General features: G+C 33.7%; 1 protein-coding gene across 3 annotated transcripts; it reads left to right on the top strand.

Moving 5' to 3' along the window:
* The first annotated feature begins 1,163 nt into the window (after positions 1–1,163).
* On the top strand, positions 1,164–21,236 carry LOC130636531 (uncharacterized). 3 transcript variants are annotated; one of them, XR_008982272.1, is made up of 13 exons: positions 1,164–2,355; positions 2,974–5,228; positions 5,368–5,414; positions 8,888–8,942; positions 9,705–9,853; positions 10,500–10,622; positions 11,489–11,536; positions 11,642–11,747; positions 14,740–14,936; positions 15,617–15,713; positions 15,866–15,957; positions 18,451–18,477; positions 19,450–19,974. XR_008982272.1 is itself a non-coding variant. In XM_057446278.1 (9 exons), exons 4-9 carry the CDS (start codon positions 8,917–8,919, stop codon positions 14,840–14,842), a joined length of 555 nt encoding a protein of 184 aa, XP_057302261.1. In that variant the 5' UTR covers positions 1,164–2,355; positions 2,974–5,228; positions 5,368–5,414; positions 8,888–8,916; the 3' UTR covers positions 14,843–15,010. The 3 variants fall into 3 exon arrangements, 1 of the variants encoding a protein (XP_057302261.1); XR_008982271.1 differs by lacking the exons at positions 1,164–2,355; positions 2,974–5,228; positions 5,368–5,414 and adding exons at positions 20,016–20,173; positions 20,637–21,236 and having other exon boundaries at positions 6,635–8,942; positions 19,450–19,526; XM_057446278.1 differs by lacking the exons at positions 15,617–15,713; positions 15,866–15,957; positions 18,451–18,477; positions 19,450–19,974 and having other exon boundaries at positions 14,740–15,010.
* Positions 21,237–21,588: the final 352 nt, after the last annotated feature.

Genomic DNA, 21,588 nt, shown 5'->3' on the forward strand with positions numbered 1-21,588 from the left:
CTTATCAAAGCAATCTTTAGATTTTAATGGTATACATTATGTTTTGGAGACCGCAGCTTGTGTTACCGCCAAAAAGAACCTTAAAAAATGCTGAAAGTTTATGTATCTATACTTAAAAAAAGCCTTTGAAAAACAACAAGTATATTCAAGATTGATTCAATGGGAAATTGCTACTACTTTCTCTAAAAAAATTAATTTGATTTAAAAAAGACCTTGTGAGCTTTTAAAGCCACAATGTTGAAAAACGTGTTGTACGTCGTGATTCCATCTATAAAATATCTGCAGCAAGAATATACAAATGTGCACAATTAACTGTTTGCAATATATTGTAGCAGTGAAAACTACGCTATAAAGAATCAATTATTCGTTAACATGTTGGTTATATTCTCGCAATAAAGTGGAAATTATATCTTGTACAATCTTCTGAATGGCCTGGTTATTACACAATGTTATTCTGAATGAGCATGAATGAAGAGTAAAATCAATCTTATTGAGGCGTTTTGTAGTCCCTTTATCATAATATATTCATGTTTTATAATCTCAATTAAAGTAACGATTTGATCACTTTATTGTGTAAGCGGAAGCCGCCACTTCCCCTGCACTCCAGTGTTAGGGTTACCATTGGCATTATTATTTTTAATGGTCTCTTTGCACGTAAATATTTGTCATCTTCAAGTTTAAGGGTCTTTTAGGTTATACCTATATCTTATGCTCTGTTCAAGGCTCTCATCAGATGTAACCTTTTGTTAGCACTCACATGTCCATGGACACCCATTTTCGTTAATATTATATCCATCAGGTATCTGAATTATAAAGAACTAATTTCGTACTTTTTCCTACATATTTTTTCATATCTTCTACACTTTTAATTGAAGATACTTTTCCAAGAACAAAAATCGGCAAAATTTTTCGAATAAAATGTACCAAGTAAATAAATTCTCGCGATGTATAAAATTATAAAGTTGTCGCAAGAGAAGGGTTTCCGCTTCTCGTTTTTGGATTGCCCGGACGGTTTTACTGGTCATTAATAAGCAATGGAACAACTCCTATTATGTGTTCATACCAATAAGGTGGCCCATGATGTTAATGAAAGAGAAACAGTCCACGACTGTTGTTATAGGGTTAATTTTTTAGGCTGCATACGTTCGAGCATTTAAACCATTACCTCACTTTGTTATGAAGTATAATTTCGAGTTTCAAGAGATTTTGGAGGACTCGAAAGGAAAACATTTGTACTGACTAAGTTTTTGAAAATTGTTTCCCCGATTATTGTCTTCTTGTTAATGACATCATTAAATGTATTTCATAAAACAACACGGTTTTCTAATCTATATTAAAAGTGCTGTGTGTCTGTTGGTTTGGAAGTGGTGCAGTGGTGTTGAGTTGAGGTTTGTACGTTACTTTTTGACCTTTTTATCTTTTTAAATTTTTCTAAAAATTTTCGACGGGCTAACGACTATTATATATTATATTACCAGACTTTCCATCCTGACACGTTATAACAATAATAATCTTTGAGGTAAAGTAAGGCAAGAACAGCTTAAATCTTCTATTTGGTTTTTAAAGTTCTGTCTACTTCTTTCTTGTTTTTTTATTTATATTTAAAAGTTTGTTCGGCTTTACCACCTTTTTTGGCTACGTAGGACCCTGTTGATAACAGCTTATATTATTTAAGCTGAAATGGAAGTCCTGTGTAAATATTTTTAAGGATTAGTCTGCATCGTTATAATAATAAGAAAACCTGCGCACACAATTATTAATCTATTATGTTTAGTTACTGTAATGTTACTTTGGTAAATGGTGAGAGCTATCTATAAAAAACAACGTTGAACACGAACCACTGAATTGTTTAATTTCTTTGGATGATTCAAACCCTATTTGCGAAATGCTGCTAGGTAGACACGAGTGCAATGTGAACTTGAAACATCTGCCAGTTCATTAGCAGTATGGTCAAACGATTTTAGAAATATCAGCACATGCCAAACAGGTTTTTTAACGAACTCCATATCAACATGAAGCCAATAATCATCGTTGTATTTAAGCATTGCATTTTAATATTAACAAATTCGACCAGATGAAAGTTAGGTCATGATGGTACAGCTACTATGTTGTAACTAGTGAGATAGCTTCCGTCTTATATATATGTTAAATGCTTAATTTATGTTTGAGAGAATTTATTTCACTTGTGAACTTATTGCTACATGTGCCGTGTGACGCAAAGTCTCGGCTAGTCATTTCTCATTTGTTATTGCAGATGAAAAAATGAATTTAAAGAGCTCTTTCGCCAAACTGTTCATGCCTAGAGATGCAACACCATTACCTTGGAAAATGCTTTCTGCAATGCTATTTGTTATGGTAAGGAACTTTGTTGATATCATATTATAATGAAAAGGAAGGAGTAATCAGTGTCTTTCATGGTAGCCTTTGTCGTATGCCAATGCCTTAAGATAATTGTTTGAGAAAAAAGAAGAAATAATTGTTCCCTTTAATATTAAATTTTTTCACAATATACGCCACAGAGGCAGACAGAGATGATCAGACTAGCGTGTTGAAATGAAAAAAACTAAGTGGTTTACACAGCGCTGTCTATAGATGGGTTTATAGGCTATATTTTTCAAATACTGAATATACCAATATGGGGGCTGTTCAAATACCAGAATCAGTACCGATTTCAATGTTACATTAATAAAGAATTTCACCATTGTGAAAAAAAGGAAGTTGCACAATTAGATTTAAAATTATGGTGATAGCATTAGCCAAGTTACGTCAATCAAACATTGGTTAAGTGATGAGATTTAAATTTTGAACACTATTACAAAACTGTACAACACGCACATCTCAGTTGCATTGTTTTCTTTACTTTCGCTTTAAAAAACCCAATTTTAAGAATTACTTAAAAGTTTCGCCCAAACTAAATATACTTTCAAATCATCCCTTTCTTATGACTACATTCACATTCTTTTAACATTTCAGATACTCCGAACGATAAATATGACAATGATCTTTGCATTCCTACCCAAATTGGTGAAGGCAAGTTTATTTAGAGTCTATACTATGATACTCAACGTTCAGTGTGTGAGCCAACATGGGAGCTGCAAGTAGCGGTGTGTGAATTCATGTAGATTTTTTTCTATAGTAATTGAATAAAATCCGACTGATAATATAAGATACTACGTATCTTGTTCTCTTCTCTGAAATAAATTGTTTTTCGCAAACGAAAACTTTTCCACATAAATAACTTTCTTACTCAGGAACAAGTTTATAAAGTTTAGCGAATTTATTCTTTTCGGTATGCAATAGATTCGTAAGTGTGAAAGTCAACAACAATGTTAAGGTCACAAAACCGCAAGCTGTAATAATAAAACGTGTTTTTAAAGACTCTGCAGAGAAACAAATTTTTCCTGGTTACAAGAAATGGACCATTGTCGTCTCTAAATCTCTTTGAGATTAAAATCTGGAAAATAGCTCTATACCCGCCTGGTCGTGAAAATACCCCACTATATGGGACCCCTCCTTTGTAGCAACTTTTATGGTGGATTAGAAAAACTTACACTGACATGAAATAGAAATGAAATGCTAAGGAGTTAGGAGTACATTTACATTTGCGTCTAAAGTAGCTTTTATACAAAAGAATTTGATGAAATACTCCCGTTTCGAAATCCAATGATTATACAAAAAATGTTCTGTAATACTTTATTTGATGGGAGGTTATTGTGTAATTGTATACTTATTTATTTGTTTACATAACGTGAATTGAGAAAATATGAACTTACAGATTAATAAAGATAAAAATAATTATTTGAAGAAATGTATAGTGTGTCAGAAACAGAAAGACAGTAATAGTTGATAGAAAGTTAATCAGTACTGAAAATGGCAGAAAAAAAATTATTGAAGCAAGTAGAAATGAATGACGATGAATGAGAGGGAGTAATAGAACGGTCGTTATCAACACCATGCCTGCTACACGAACTATCTGAAAACAAAGAGTCGTGTATTAGAACGCGAGACAGTAGAAGATAGTGAAAATCAAGAAGCATTAGACAAGGAAATTATTGCAACATCAATGTACTGACAAGATGTTTGTCTTTGGATAAATTAGGAAACGTCTGCGCAACTGACATCATGTACCACAAAGATTTATACTTGTTTAGATTTACACTTGTTATATTTTCGTAGTGAAAGATATTACAGAACAGCCAAGGTTTGTGCTATAGCGTAGAAGTTAAAAACGTTAAGAATGAACTTACCAATATCACACCGCTACTCTTTGCGTACGACAAAGTAAATTACAAAAGATGTGTCCGTTTGTGCTGCGAGGATTGTCTTTTCATCCTAACAGCATATCATGTATTGCATAAAGCATTCTGGGATGGTGATTTTGTGGTTTCCCGAACGACGAGGAAAGGCATTCCAATGGATATGGAATTAAAAAACAGTATAATAAACCAGCAAAGAGTCAATCTAAGATAAATGGCTTTTCTAAAAGGTCAGAAGCTGTTTGCAAATGATCAAATTAAACACGAGAAGGCTTAATTCACAGATTTTCTGTATGGCTACATAAGCAAACTCCATTAAAATGACGAAACCTCCACTTGTTTCCAGTTTCCAGCATCTTTCACTAAACGGGAACAATGTATCGAATATCGTTGCACTTTTTATTGGAACACTTTGAAATAGGAGATGAAGGATATCAGAGATTTGAAGAATTGCGGTTAGTACAGAAGACAACACAATTTTTTAGCACAATCCAAAAGTTGAAGCTAAAAACTACGACGGTATGTAACAATTAACAATGACAAAAAAGAAACACTGACAATAATGAGAACATGATATTCAGTACCTAATGGAGAGTTATGCGCGAGATTCCTTATTACCTATTTAAGGATGAATTTGCTAGGAAAAAAGTCTGAAATACCGCAGGAAAGTATATTATGACAAGCTGCACGATTTTATCAAATAGCATCGTAGAAGAGTATTTGCTTCTCAAATGTAGGCATAAAGGGGCCGACGATAGAGTGAAATTCCATCTCAATCATGATCTCATGATTAACTATACCAAAGTGATAGTTACCTTTTTTGACAAAGATGGTTCCCAAGTTTGGTTCATCACTTTAATATATGGAAGTACTGAAGTTCGCTTTAATTATAGGGTATCATGGGGAAATCAGGAAGAAAAGACTCCAATTTATGAAATCTTCAGCCAAATGGATGATGATAACGTCATGAAAGTAATAAAGTTTTTGATATTGATGTAATTGTGCGAAATATAAAAAAATAGTCGCTAGCCCGTGGAAAAATCCACTGGTTGGCTCGTCCTTTCTCAGACAGACGTAACATTTTAACCAGGTGTTATTTTTTCCTTTATAGGATTCCGGTAATGACCAACCCTTAAAATACCAGAATTTTTGATAGTGGTAACTAAATTGAAATTGTGCTCTGCTTAGTCTGGACCTTGCAAAAACAAGTCGTTCGTGAACATACTTTGTGATTATAAGTATCAAGTATATGTTTGTATTTATCCAAACGCTTAGGGGCTGTTTATATGGAGGTAGGTTGACTCGGTTGAACGGGCTGGCTCGGTTGAGCGGGATCTCGCTGCTTTTAAGACAGACAGACAGACAGACAGACAGACAGACAGACAGACAGACAGACAGACAGACAGACAGACAGACAGACAGACAGACAGACAGACAGACAGACAGACAGACAGACAGACAGACAGACAGACAGACAGACAGACAGACAGACAGACAGACAGACAGACAGACAGACAGACAGACAGACAGACAGACAGACAGACAGACAGACAGACAGACAGACAGACAGACAGACAGACAGACAGACAGACAGACAGACAGACAGACAGACAGACAGACAGACAGACAGACAGACAGACAGACAGACAGACAGACAGACAGACAGACAGACAGACAGACAGACAGACAGACAGACAGACAGACAGACAGACAGACAGACAGACAGACAGACAGACAGACAGACAGACAGACAGACAGACAGACAGACAGACAGACAGACAGACAGACAGACAGACAGACAGACAGACAGACAGACAGACAGACAGACAGACAGACAGACAGACAGACAGACAGACAGACAGACAGACAGACAGACAGACAGACAGACAGACAGACAGACAGACAGACAGACAGACAGACAGACAGACAGACAGACAGACAGACAGACAGACAGACAGACAGACAGACAGACAGACAGACAGACAGACAGACAGACAGACAGACAGACAGACAGACAGACAGACAGACAGACAGACAGACAGACAGACAGACAGAGAGACAGAGAGACAGACAGACAGACAGACAGACAGACAGACAGACAGACAGACAGACAGACAGACAGACAGACAGACAGACAGACAGACAGACAGACAGACAGACAGACAGACAGACAGACAGACAGACAGACAGACAGACAGACAGACAGACAGACAGACAGACAGACAGACAGACAGACAGACAGACAGACAGACAGACAGACAGACAGACAGACAGACAGACAGACAGACAGACAGACAGACAGACAGACAGACAGACAGACAGACAGACAGACAGACAGACAGACAGACAGACAGACAGACAGACAGACAGACAGACAGACAGACAGACAGACAGACAGACAGACAGACAGACAGACAGACAGACAGACAGACAGACAGACAGACAGACAGACAGACAGACAGACAGACAGACAGACAGACAGACAGACAGACAGACAGACAGACAGACAGACAGACAGACAGCATTTCATTTCTATTTCATGTCAGTGTAAGTTTTTCTAATCCAACATAAAAGTTGCTACAAAGGAGGAGTCCCATACAGCAGGGTATTTTCATGATGAGACCAGGCGGGTCCAGAGCTATTTTCCAGATTTTAATCTTAAAGAGCTTTAGAGACGAGAATGGTCCATTTCTTGTAACCAGAAAAATTTTGTTTGTCTGCAGAGTCTTTAAAAAGTCAAATCTGTGCATAGTCATAACCAGCGTCTTAAAACACTTTTTATTATTACAGCTTAATGTAAAGCTAAATACGCTACAAAATGATATTAACACAATACCTTTTTAAAAAGACATTTACATTAATTTTAGAGCCATAATTGCGTAAATTTTACCACGAACCGAAAAAGAGCATTAAATTATCTTAATCCCTTGGACCATTATCTAACTAAATCAAGAGTCAAAACTGCTCTACAACAAACTTTGTACGAGACTGGTCTCAGCTGCTGTGGTATTTAGCTAGTTAGTTAGCAGCGTAGTGAAGAAAATGCGAAATGACAATTAACAACAGATGCACTGAAAAAAAAAAAAAATTAAACATTTCAAATTAAATTAAGCAACAACAAATTAAAAAAATAAAACTTATTATAACCTTTAACTTCCTTTTTAACGAAGGTCGTGAATAAATTGTACGAAGACAACGATCTGTGTGCCAGGACTTGTTAATCTAGCAGTAGTTCACACATGTTAATGTGTCCAAACGCTTAGGGGCTGTTTATATGGGGGTGGGCTGGCTCGGTTGACCGGGCTGGCTCGGTTGACCGGGATCTCGCTGCTATTAAGAAAATCATAACAAAATAAAAATGTGTTCATATGAAAGGCGAGCCTGCCTCCTAGGCGAGATGAAATTAACAATAGATTTAAAAAAATTCTCATCATTTATTTAAAGTTTGAAATATATTCTTTTGTCTTCTTTGTTTATGAATCTTTTGCGAAATGTAAACAACTAATCCACCCCGGCTGGCCAAGATGTAAAAAATTTTATATGAACATGAGATGAAAATCACCCCGGCTAGCCGAGCCAGCCCGCCTCCATGTGAACAGCCCCTTAGATAAGATAAGAGAAGAACGAGAAACTCTTAATTATATAAGATTGAACAAAAGAGGGAGTAAAGAACAACTGAAAAGACACGTGAATTGCATATTCTAATTTTAATATGTCACTTGTGACAGAAACAACCTTGTTGGGATGGTGGAGGAGGGTTGTACCAAGAAATAACATTATATGTTGAATTTTGAGACATCAGATATTGAACTTTCGTATAGTGTGCAATTGCATGATCTAGTATAAGGAATTATCTGTGGAATATGCAAAAAAAACTTTTTTTAACATCTGTTCCTACTAATAGCTCGTGACTATCATAATAACATAAAATTATTTCTGTTTTTTTTAAAAAAACGTGCAAAATTGTATAACTAGTGTTTTTAATTTATTAAGTCGTTTCGAACATCAGAAGCTGATACCGGTGAGTGTTCTTGTCTTAGGGATGCAAGCAATTCCATACAGGTTAAGTAGAAGATAGCGTTCAAAAAACCATTCCAATAATACAAATATTAACATTGTTCTTAAAAAACATCCCTTGATGTAAGGAAGTGGTGTAAAAAATTAGCTGGTTTTATGATATATTGATAAAATAGGTTTCTTTATATTTCTGTAATGTTTAATTGACACTAAGAAACTCTGAGACTTACTTGCAATTTTAAAGTTAGTTTTTACAACCTGTTTTCATTGTTCTACTTTAAATAAAGTTGTTTATATTTCCCAAAGTAAACGTTGCTGCTTAAGTACAGTTCCATAACTTTTATTTTAACAAAACAAGATCATAGTAAATAAAAAAATGCCCAAAGTGTTGCAAAAAACTTTTTCCTAAACTAAATCATTTATGCAAAATAAAAAAGAAAATGTAGTACAACCAAATTTAAATAATTTCATTTTTGCTCTTCATTGGAAGGTAGGATATCTATCACCTAAATTTAAATATTTGACCTTTTTCAATTTAATAACATTCCAATAATTATATTCAATAATTATAAATATATTTCACGCATTATCTTTTTCCATTTTTTTTTTGTTAGGCTATTATGCTGGTGTCATTGCATCTTCTATGGGAATTGGACAAACAATCTTCAGGTACTTCTTAATGGACATAATGTACCTGTTACAAAACGTGCTGTGTATATTTAAACACACCTGCAAGAAATACATTTTCTTCACCCATTTCTCGGCAGCAATTGATCACATGCATTTTTTTCTTTAGTAATTTTGTCAACACTTTATCACAGATATTTCACAATTTCTAAAAATATCTTTAAATGAATATATTAAAATTGACACCATCAAAATGCATTTCCGTATCTCTTTAATATGTTTGATTACTCCATGAGCCTTAGGCTACTTTTATCTATGTGATATAGGCTTAGATCAACCATTGCCTGAATAAAGTTCTTTCTTTGGATGAATAGTTGTTTTTCTTGCTGCATCTCTACGGTGGTGCTAACCGTTGATAACTAGCTAAAATAAATAATTTCGAAACCAACTTCCTTTTGCGTAAATTGTGACTTGAAATGACGTCTAGAATAAGGGATGGACATACATGTTTTGTTATGAGTGTTTTGCCGTCATTTGATTGTCATTGGAACGGAGAAGGTTTGATGACATAACGGTATGAACGGTAAGATGTATTTCTCCACAGTAAACGACTAGTTTATATTTGAAATATCCATAGTTTTATTTTCTTTACTTTAGTGAGATACATTTTTTTAATTGCGGTTGTTTTCTATTACTTTTTTGGTTTGTATTTGCTTGTATATTTGCCTACCCTAATGTAAAAAAATTCATGCTTACTATTGAAGTTTTTTAAACAGCAGTAAGGTGAGCTCTTTAATCTTACAGTTTGATGTGGGGGTACATTGCATATGTTAAAGGAAAGAAACCAACCCTCATCGCTTCAACTTTGATTATGTTAACCACTTTAGCATTTGGATTTACTAGTAACTTTGATTGGGCTGTTACTACGCGATTTATCCAAGGATCATCGTTAGGTTAGGATATGTTTTAACTAACCAAACTGTTTTTACATACCCAGGACACTGTGCTTAATTCCACAGTGACCTTCTGGCATGTTTATAATTAGTAGTTCGGCCACGAAATGTCTTTCTTTCCTCGCCAAAATTTTTAGCATCACAACTACAAATGCATTTTCCGTAAAGAAGAAATTTAGAAAATTAGTTTTTACTTTGAAGATAAAAAGTTTTTATTTTTTTTATCAATACTAATGTTGCTATTGTCTTGAAAGAAAAGGTTTTCTTGTTCTGCAAAATTTAAAAAGTTAGATGCATTAAAAAATTCAAGAAGTTGAATACTAAAGAAGCCTGTAACTGTAATTTACCTAGCCACTTAATCAAATTTTTCAGCCTTGAATTATGAAAAAGAATTTTTTCTTTTGTCTAAGTCTTTAAATATTATAATAAATATTATTGGACAGTATCTCAATTTTCTTTTTAAAATTAAGTTACTGCTGTGTTTTTTTATTTGTCATAGTCATATTATCAATATAATTGTTTTTCTAAAAAAGAAAACAGAAACAGTTTTAAGACTAAAGTGAAAAAATAATAACACAACGTTGCCTAAAATTTATTAATTGTACAATTTTACTTCAAATAACATTTTTTTGTTTTATTTCTGCAGGTATTGTTTTAATCTCTAAATCAATAATTCCAGATGTTTGTGACGATACAAATATGGCGTTTGCCATGACAATCTTACTTTCGACAGTTTCGGTTGGCTTCATCATCGGACCAAGTGTAGCAGGTGCGATCTTATGAAATGTTATTATTGATTGAAGTGTTTAATTAAGTGAACAGAAATGTATTTCGCGAATAAATTCTTCTGTAGTTCTTGCGGTAGTCGTAATAGCAGTTTTATAACTAAATTTTATCATCTCTTTCGCTATACTTATAGTATGTTCTCTCTATATTTCGATAAAGCATAGTCACAAGAAAAAGAATAGTCTTGGCCATTCCCGGCAGTAAAAAAGGTACTTTAAAAAACTGGGAAGGCGAGGATAAAAGGACACTAATGTTGCTACGAAAGAAAGGCTTTGGTACTTGTTAACTAGCTAGCATCGTTCTTCTTAAGAATTTGAAACACTTTTGTGATTTATATTTTTAAGAATTATTTAGTACGTTCAGTAATAATTCATGTTACAACAGTTTTTGCCATGGCAGTATGGTACTTATTACTACGTGTGGGACATCCTGTGTTATAGTTAAATTGAGGGAAGAAAATTAATTTTTTGCAGATTAATTTTTGGATATTTTCTGATATCTTACATCGTGAATGTGGCAACATGTTATATTAGGTATATAGGTATATATACCTAATATCAAATATACATATGCAAAATAATAAATTATACCACACAAATATTTATCCAAATTACAACCAAATTTCAAGTCTCTTTCCATTCTCATTAGGTACACTTAAAAGTAGTCTGAGTACTAGATAATAAAGGAACTTGATTCCCTTGCCAGGAGTGCCACGCTATAAGCTGTAAGCTTACGGACTATTCATTTTCTTATGAATAATGATAAAGTCAATTTGAATCTGTCTATTTTTCAGTGAAAGCATAGACTTTTTAAGTATATTTCTACATCAAATATTTCATTATTTTTTAGGTTTTTTGGCATTCCCTGCTGAACAATATCCAGATATTTTTCCTCAAGGTTAGCAATTATGCGGCGTTTAACTTCTGGAATAGTCCGTTATTTCAGAAAATTTGTGCTGCAACACAAAGTAAAATACTTGATGCTTTCTCTTACTTTTTTTAGATTCTGTTTTTGGAATATTTGGTATTCTTCTCCCAACTTTAGTTCTTGCTGTGGGTTTTGCAATTGGCATCATTCTTCTTGTGTTATTTATTCCAAATGAATCCAGGTATAATTAAACATCACTCCTGTTTAATACAGTATTGTTTAAAGTAGTTATAGTTAGTTTTAAAATCACGGGGAATGATGTGGTTTTGCCTTCTGTGTAATTCCCATCAAGCAGTAACACGAGAGACAGAAATTATGAACAGTGGTTAACAACTTATAGTTCAATTAAAACGCTTCATCATGTCAAATGGTCATATCTCAAAACAATGTCGCCAGTTTCTTGTTTCCCATACTTCTTATACCCCGGTCAACCCTTGCTCTTATGCACGGGTTAAAGAACATTTGATGACAAAAGAGGATTCCAGGGCCTCCTGATGACCTTTTTATTGGCCTCGGATTACACCTTGATGAAGTTTTTCGTTGTGGCGTTGTTAGGAATATATGCTGCAATTAGATCTTGTGACCATAATGTGTGTACCATGTTTCTGCACTACCCTTTTAGTGTCATATGTGGTACATTTTAGCGTGAACGCGCAATTGTTGTCGATTTTACAAGAGCCTACACAAGCAGAATAGTTTAGTGCTTTCTTACTTTTGCAATGAAAAATGTATACGATTATTGGTGCGACAATCAAACATATATTAATTAAGTAATTTCGGTAGATTTATTTGCAGAAATATAAAGCTGTTCTTACCACTGGACTCTGTTCTTCTTTTGCCAGAACTTGATCCTTTATATTGTCCCCATCGATGGCATTGCCAGTTTGTCGGTCGATATCCTGGCGCATTTGTTTTGATCTAAACGTTTTACATAGGAGCACGAGTTTACCTCTTCCACCCCACTATTCCAACTATCGAACTCTTAAAAGATAAACACATTAAGACTAATAGTTTCTTTCACCTCTAGTAGCATACAATAAAAAAACTCAACTTTCATGCTATCGAAATCAAGTTTTTTAATCCGAAACAATTCCTTTGCGACAGCAACGAAAACCACATTATACGCACACGCATTTTTCACTCTACATCTGTTTCATAGCATTCGCATCTGCTCCATGGAATCTGGAAATATGGTGCACGAGATTTGCTTTTTAGGACATTGGTGAGCCTTCTTTTTCACATTAGGCTCAACTGGTTTTTATTAGAAGTGTTTTTCTGAGGCGGAGTGCGTTTCCTTTTTCAACATTCACATCACATCAAAAATATTTATATCATCATGTGAGTTCGATATATCTGCATTGAGCGTTAGTGGTATAAAATAGCTAATTATAATTTGTGGTTCGGCCATCAAATCCATTAGAATTGCTATAAATATTTTGAATATTTAGCGGGCTCTGGAAGAAAATATACGAATGATTTTGACTACTGAATAATGTTGAAAAGAAATCAGGTTTATAGCAAATACCACAAGACTGAAGTGGTAACGTTGGCGCTAAACATTTTTTGCAGTTTCTTTCTCCGGTAGAGTGGGCGATTGGATTATAAAGTTTTAATATTTTAACCTTGTTTGTTTTCACATCCCTCTATAAATTATTTGCGAATTGCATTACATAGTCGGAGAGTTTTCCTGGTATATCTCAACCGGGTGAGTTTCCATAGGATATCTGATTTATTGCATGATTGTATCTTGCTCTACTATCCAATAACATCCCTGATTTCCGCCAGTTTCAATGTATGTCGAGTGTAAGTGTCGAAGTCTGTTAGTGTGTTCGAATCGTTTTCTGCCCAAGGTTAACGTTATAACTTTTTGTAGTTTTTACGTATTAAAAAATACTATCAATAACTCCAATTTCTCAAAGAAAAATTTCTGGTTGACAATGCTACACAGAATGAAAAAAAATAATACCGGTTTTTGTTTTGCAATACAAATTACAAGTAACACACATTCGGCACGTTCTATTTGTCTTTGAAATTAATTTAAAATTCCTTCCCGCATTCATAGTATTACCTGAGTGCTCCTGGTCAGAAGATAAGGAATCCTGCCAATTCTCAGCAAAAAACAAACAAAATTGCAATATCTTTCCAAATGTGTATGCCTACCCAAAGGGAAGCATCAAAATATTGTAAAGAGTGCACAAAAAGGATAAAAAATCGTATGAGGCTATTTTACGCCCACACGGCATATTGTGTGCTTGGGCGCGAAAAGGGCGTAAGAAAAGCATGAATTAAAAGGAATAACACAAAGTAGAAAGTTTAGTGGTAAAATAATTAGAATTCTTTTCTCTTTAAAGGCTTAAACGAATGTGGTCAAGTAGATCGAATCGATCGATGGCGATTTTATTAAAATTCATTACGAAACGATTTTGGTATTGCGCGCCAATTCATTAAAAAACATGACAGGACAAAACAATAAATTCTGATTTTCCTTTGATTAAGAAATATGTAAAAGAAAACGCTTTGCGTTGACACAAATTTATAGAGAAAAGAACAAAAAAGGAGAAGATCACTTGCCGATTAAGGATCTGAAACTGCACGATCAGACTCTGTTCTATTAACAATTTTGAGTGACCTCTGGTATTAACGAGAATGTGTTTACTCTTGTAGCACCAAGAAAATTAAAATCGTACAAGCAATTTGCCCCCGTGAACGCTTTCTTTCTTCTTCATCGATTTGTTTACGTTTTTTACATCACTTGGGTGTAAATCAATTATCTCCTTAGATAAATTTTAATCGAACGACAAAAAAGGAGAAAGCAATCCTAATTTGCATTCAATCGAAGATTATTCAATGTTCTATTTTTGTTAACATCGATCCGATCAACGTCGATCGATTTGACTACATTTGTTTGAGTGGAAACCCGTCTTAGAGAAATAAAAAATATAAGTTCTACACTCTGCCGCCTTTGTGGTGCAATTTTATTCTTTTTCAGTAGTCAACGACATAAATTAGGGCGATCAGAAGGTACCTATTAAAACGTCTGGGAATGGGATTCCCTGCAACATAGATAGAGTTAAGTTACCAATAAACCGAACCAAGACATTATAATGCACGTTAATTCTTTCAGGTGATAAAACATGCATATCTCACCAACATGACTTAAATATATCATTTAGGAAAAAAAATGAAAAAACACCATTACTCGAATCGTCAACTGAGAGCCAAAGGAATTTATTGCCAGTTCAAATGAAGTCGCAAAAACGCAAAGCTCACTTATGACACCTAAATTACAAACAAAAGATATGGCTCAACAACGTGGTGGGGAGACATGGTTAGAGAAGATAAAAACATATAAGCTAATAAAATTATTTTGGTAAGATATTGAAGATATTAAGTAAGTAAGGTATTCTTTATATTGAAAAGTTTTCTGTCATTCTTCTGATCAAGGCAATTCAAGAGAGGCAGAATGTCTCCAAGGTTGCCATCCTCTTGATAAGATCAACTTAGGCTATTATAAACTTCCAAAAGAATTCTGGAAGCACATATCTCGGCCACATGCTAGATAATTAATAAATTATACTTAGTTAATTTAATGCATAAGGAAGTCAATTAGTAGCTACGTCTAAAAAAACAGGTTCTTTTTGTTTAATTTGCAATATTGGTCAGTTCGCTTTTAAGACTTGGTCCTTAAAATCTTTATCCTTTATATAAAAAAAGTTTGTTTCACTTTTAATGTTATAAATCGCTGATCGGATCAGCATTACTACAAAATATGTTTTCGGCAACAATTAATTTTATTCACAGGTTCATGCGTTTCTGTTACCGTAAGGAACAGCAATATAAACTCCTGTAACCGTCCTTTGTTATTCATTTGTTGTTGTTTCTTAAGTTGTTTGAGCTTAACAAATTTATTCCAAAACGCCTTAATGGAAAACCTCGATAAAAGTCTTGTGAACTTTCCTCGCTTGTGTTACATTATATTGCCTTCATTACAAAAATTACTTAAGTCCCCCGGCCTTCTTGTTTACAATTTCATTTCATCTTGTTTTTCAGCTTAAAAAATTACGCACAAGTCAATTTGGTATACTTTGTTATTGGACTCATCGCATTTGGAAATAATGAATTGCTTCCACTGTTTGTGGCTAGTATCGTAAGTAACATTTGAATAAATTGTTTTGTTATTCTCTTTGAATTTTAAGAAATATTTTTTAAACTTTCCCTGAGGTTGAGACTAAGTAGACCTATAAAACAGAAATTGAAATAAATTTTTATTCGTTTTAACTTGGTTGATTAAAATTGTAGATGGTATGGGCTTCTCCACGTCAAAAATTGGACTAACACTTCTCATGGTGTCGGTGTGCTTCCTTCCAACGCAGTTGTTAATTGTACCAAGAGTAAGTTAAAGTTTTTAGAAATGATTTGACTAAAGCAGTCTTTACACGGACTCGAATTGAGATTTTAAAGCACAAAAATATTTCGTCATGTGTACAAGGGTTGCGTGAACTGCACTTGCGCCATAACTGCGTTGACATGCGAATGAACATGCGCAATAGCTTTTTACGCATGTGCAATAACGTTGTACTATGGGTAATAATTCTATTTCGGAAAAATTGTACTACATAAATATCTGGAGGGCAAAATGACATATCACTTCGGTCATTTAGACAAAACGAAATCAACATCAAAGTATATCTTTGTTAAATGCCTCTAACGTCATTAGATGAGCTACAGTTGGTGACGATACAGCAAAAATTTGCACGTCTTGTATAATAAGAGTGCAATTGAAATGATTACCTACAGGAAAACTATTGCGCATGTGCTTTTTGTACAGCTTAGTTAATGACGGCAGGTTTGACCAAAAGAATACAGTACACATCGCGAACACATAATTTTATATGCAACAGCGCCTTTGAAAGACTTCTCCACACTTCGACTTAATGATGGCAATACTTTTTTCATTTTCTTGAGAGTAGTAATAATCTTAGGTGCATTCTTAGCTAACGTTAAAAATTCTCAGTTACACTTCCTCTATATTGTGCAAAAATTCATCATTTTATTCTCATTTACTTCTTCTTCTTCTTTACTCTATTTTTTATTAACGTGTATGTGCTTATATTTGCACCGGAATTACTGGTATGACATGAAATAATATCTCAACATTTCATTTGGATAATTTTGGATCAAATTAACATCAACACCAAAATGAACCTTATCATCATAAACGCAATATAGTACTTTCCAGGCAACTAAACATTTTTTAAAAAGGTTTGCTTAAAAAGACAGTAAAGGTGGTACAATGATCAATTAGTGACAAAATAAAACAGGATTAAGAAAAGTTCCCTAGAGCCTTTCAGTCCGTTATTTAGAAAAGGCCTATGTGTTTTAATATACAGTGCTTCCTTCAGTACCAAAATGGTCTATCTATCAATAACTGGTATATTGTTTTCAACATAGTTAACAATATAATTCTTTTGTTCAGCTTTGTCAAGTTCAGGTAAATCATAATGCTTCATTTTGGTAATGTCATTAATGACAAAAATTTAAATGATTAATCATAGCACTTTCATTTGCTGTCGCATGCGTAAGACAATGTTCATATAGATTTCAGTCTGTTTTACCAATTGCATCAGCGGAAGAACCAGGACAACGAAAACGGTATACTACATTTGACAGTGTTTTATCTTTCTTATTCGTGTAACAACTGATTTTTTTTGGTGAATAAGTTACTTTCAGAATAAGTTTCACATTTCAACAAACAGACTTCGGCAATTTCTTTTTTAAAGATCCATTTAAGTAACTTCCCAAGGTAAGTAACTTCCCAAGGTAAGTATTTTCATCCAAATAGTAACAACATTGTCATTAGTAGGGCTTTTAGCACTGGTGTTATTTAATCTTATAAGTGTTCTTTCAATTATGCTGTTACAAATATGCAAATCATTGAAAGTTCTTTTTAAAGTTTGTTATTGGAACACGTCCTTTTGGCTCGAATACAAGAATTTTATCGTTCCAATAGGGTTGAACAATCTGGTGGAATTTCTATCTATTGTTTAGAGAGGCAAGCATGTAGCTAAAGAAATAAGTTAACAATGGATTGCCTATATGCAAGAACAATTTTTCGGAAATTCCATATGCCGTTGCTACCGCTGTGTAGAGCTGAATACGTGCAATAAAATGCTGCATGGAAACATGCCCTCTTGTGAAACGAATAGAAATATATTAACATGTGAAGTTTTTTGACAAAGTTGTTAACACGTTTGTTCTAAAACGGGTTCGGCACAATTTGTTTTCTCAAGCGCACCTAGTTGCCCTTATTGGGAAAAAAACTGACTCCGCCGTCCCTTTTCAAGGTAATTTAGACTTAAAGTGCAATACAATGACTTCACTGAATTAAAAATGTTAATAAATTCAATCTATTCTTCCTTCCTGACTTCCGAATTAAATTTTCCTTGACACCGTTGCTTCCACTTTTTCTGCCACAGGCATTCATAAAAACAGCGGAAGTAGAGTATTAGTGTAGTAGATTAGCTAAATGACTCGTGGAAAACACACTAAATTTAGAAAAGTGGTATTACAGCAATAATCTTTCTATGTAAAGAAATTTATTTTGAGAAATTTGTGAACACGTAAATCACTGATTAATACAATATAGAAAATCGTTTACTTTTGATATTGGAAATTAAAGATTTTTGATAACGTGATAAGGTTTTATAACGGATAAACAGCGTTAGAGTTCTTTTTGACTTCACCAGGCTGTTCATATACATATATTAATATCTTCACAAAAACTTGTTTCACTTCAGCGGAATTTTTGAAACCGCCATTTGACTAGTCATGTTAAAGTAAAATAATTTTGTAATGGATTGTTATTTTTTTTTTTGCATGTTTAGATTATAAGACGTTACGGATCGAGAAAGGTAAGTGTAAAGCGTACATAAAAATTGGTAAAATTGGTGTTTGAAGTGTTTAAGTGGGCTTTAAAACAGTTTAAGTATGATATCTGTTATCGATGCTACACTTCATCCTCACACATTCTGAAAAACATTGTGTAATAACCAAGTAACTCAAAAATGTCAAGCTCACAGAATTATACTTTATTGGAACAATTACACAACCTGTTATTGAATAATTACTTTTTAATGACTTGCTTCTTTTTTAATGGTATTTTTGAAAATCAGATACATTATCTTTCAATGTTTTTCCGTACTCTTTTTTTGGTGGTAGAACAGGCTTCAATGCGCACAATATTATGCAAAGCAGTTTAATCGAGGGTTGGTTTTAAGAAGGAAGCAATTACAACACAATGGTCTGTATTTGCTAGGGTATTTGTTGTTATCTATGGCAAATAACCTTGCTCAATAGCCTTTTTTAAAGAGAAATAATAATTTTAAAACGAATTTGAAGTCATTATCATAGCGTTAACTGGCTTTGCATGCAGTAATTTGGGTCTATGAAGAATGTGGAAAGAAATGACTAGCTAGCTGGACCAAAAAAGTTCTTTTACCATGAAGCTTGACTTAAAAACAGGGAAAGTGCTGATTTAAGATTTTTTCTAGTTCTATTTGAGTGTATATTAGATATCCAAGAGGATTTAAGATGTTTGTTTTTGTTTTCACTACTCATAAACGCATCACTAAGTCACAAGTCACTAAAGTCAAACATGAACAGCTCTTTTCGTAGCCTCTTTATTACTCTCGATGGAAGTGCCCTTTCGTTATCTTTCCTTTTTAGGCTCTTCTTTATTATCATTTGTTATGTTTATGTTTAAGGCCCTTAGTGACTTCGATTACTTATTGTTGTTATGCTTAAGGTTTCCGTTAGTTAACTATTTATTATTTATCTTTTTAATAATGTTATTGTTTTTAGCTATTTTTATTATTATGTTTAAGGCCCTTATTGGATGTTATCTTTTGTTAGCATTCACATGTCCATGGACACCTATTTTGGTTAATATTTTTTCAAACAGGTATGTGATACATAACAAGCCACTTTCGAAGCTTTTTTTACATTTTATTTTTCTTCGCCATCCACTACTCAGATGGTGGTATTTAGTTTGACTACTTTATCATTTTATGATATCGTTGAAATCAAGGAACAAAGCGCGTTTCGATAGGTGGTTATGATATTCAAGTTCTAAATTTATATGGTATGACGAATAAATTATGCCAGAAATAAAATAACGCATGATTGATTTTTAATAGTAATTCATTCGTTGATTTAGTTAGTAGATTTGTCTGCGCCAAAAAAAATGTATTTACATGTTGAAGAAGGAAAAAATAGTTGACTACCTTTGCTTATTGACCTCCCCCAGGACTCCCCCAAACAATTGACACTTCTAATTTATTGAATTTGTAAACAATAAAAAAACTAAATAAAAATACAATAAGCATAATATTGCAGTTGTGTCTCTTTTTCGTTTTGAACTGATTGATTAGTGGATATTCTTCATATTTAGAACTGCTGCGTGGATGGCTGTGGTATTTGTTTCATTTTTGCAAAGAATATTTATGGAAACTGGTTTTGTTTCAATTAATATTCTGATCAATAATTCAGTTTCAACAGACCTTTTAGGATCGGCAAATGGCTTTTCAATGATTTTTTAGCAATCGGAAGGTAACTGATGTTACTGCTAAATATATTGTATGAAATTGACAAAGTAGCTAGGATGTTCGTTCGTTCGTTGTTTCTTTTGTTTATTTTTTTAAGGATACTGTAATGGTTTAGACAGATATCCAATATGTTCCTTATTTCTAAATGTTATTGGTTTTGCTGCAGAATTATTCATTAGAGATAATAACAAATTGAATTCTCTATAAGATAATATAAATATGATTTTTTTGTCTAGGTAGCCTCTCCGTCTTATTTTTAATCGCGTTATATTTCTCAATCAGTTGAGTATTATTATAGCAACAAGGCTTTCCCACATTCTTTCAAAACACTTTTTGTTATTTAAATTGATTTTATATTTAATGAATAATTTTGTAAAAAAACTATAACTTTTGAGGAATAATGAGTTTACCAAATATCTGTCTAAACCATTTCAGTATCCTTAAGACCCTTACTTTTTCTTGTTCAGAATGATGGCACCACTTATCGTCGGCAGCACGTATTCTTGGTCACTCAAAAACATCCGTGACGTCTCCTCTAATAATAGTCCGATAGGATTCCCATTCGATCAGCATTTTTCTTTTTATGTTTTGTCATTGATGTCACTATGTAATAGTTTCTTGGCTGCAACAATCTCACCTACATTGGACAAAAAGAAGATACTGTCATCTGATATTAACAATGAACAAGGGTGCAGTACGACATGATCCAAAAAGGACACTAAGATGTGAGTTCATGACAAGAGTGCCAACATTTACTATGAATTTTGTGACGTTAAAAATAAGAATTCTCGTTTGTCAAGCATCAATCATTAAAAACTAAGCAAATTGGCTCAAGAGCATTTCTTACATCTTTTTATACACCAGCATTGAGTTCTTGCGCACCTAGTAATTTTTTCACACTCTATTTGGATAATATATATAGGAAGCACCCAAATGTTTTGCGCAAATTGCCCAAATATCATTTTAGCTGAATGTGGTTTGTTTCGCTCTTTTTAGCGTAGCAAAAGCAGGAAACTGTAGGCTAACAGGTTTAGTGAGTACAACATAAAAGGAAACTAAAATGTTAAGAGGGGAAAAAAGCCATTCTAAACTGAATAAAAGTTTCGATAAGTACTTTTTGTTAGTTGCATAGACTACTTGTCACTATGTATATATGCGAAAAAGTGTAAACATGCTATACTCCTTAAAATGTTTTCAAATTAATAAATAGCAAAACTCCCTAACTCGATAACATGTGATATGGTAAATGTGTTATCATAGACAACGCCTTTAGGTGTACTTATTATATTAACAGCCGCACAGTGTACGGAGTTTGTATTCGAAATACCGCAATACTGCGTGGGTCCGTAAAATCTCTTGATTCATCTCTTGAGCTTGGAGGTATTGAAACTTTGAAAAAGTGTCTTGGAATATTGTTTC

This window comes from Hydractinia symbiolongicarpus, chromosome 3 (assembly GCF_029227915.1).
Source record: "Hydractinia symbiolongicarpus strain clone_291-10 chromosome 3, HSymV2.1, whole genome shotgun sequence".
Classification (NCBI taxonomy): Eukaryota; Metazoa; Cnidaria; class Hydrozoa; order Anthoathecata; family Hydractiniidae; genus Hydractinia; species Hydractinia symbiolongicarpus.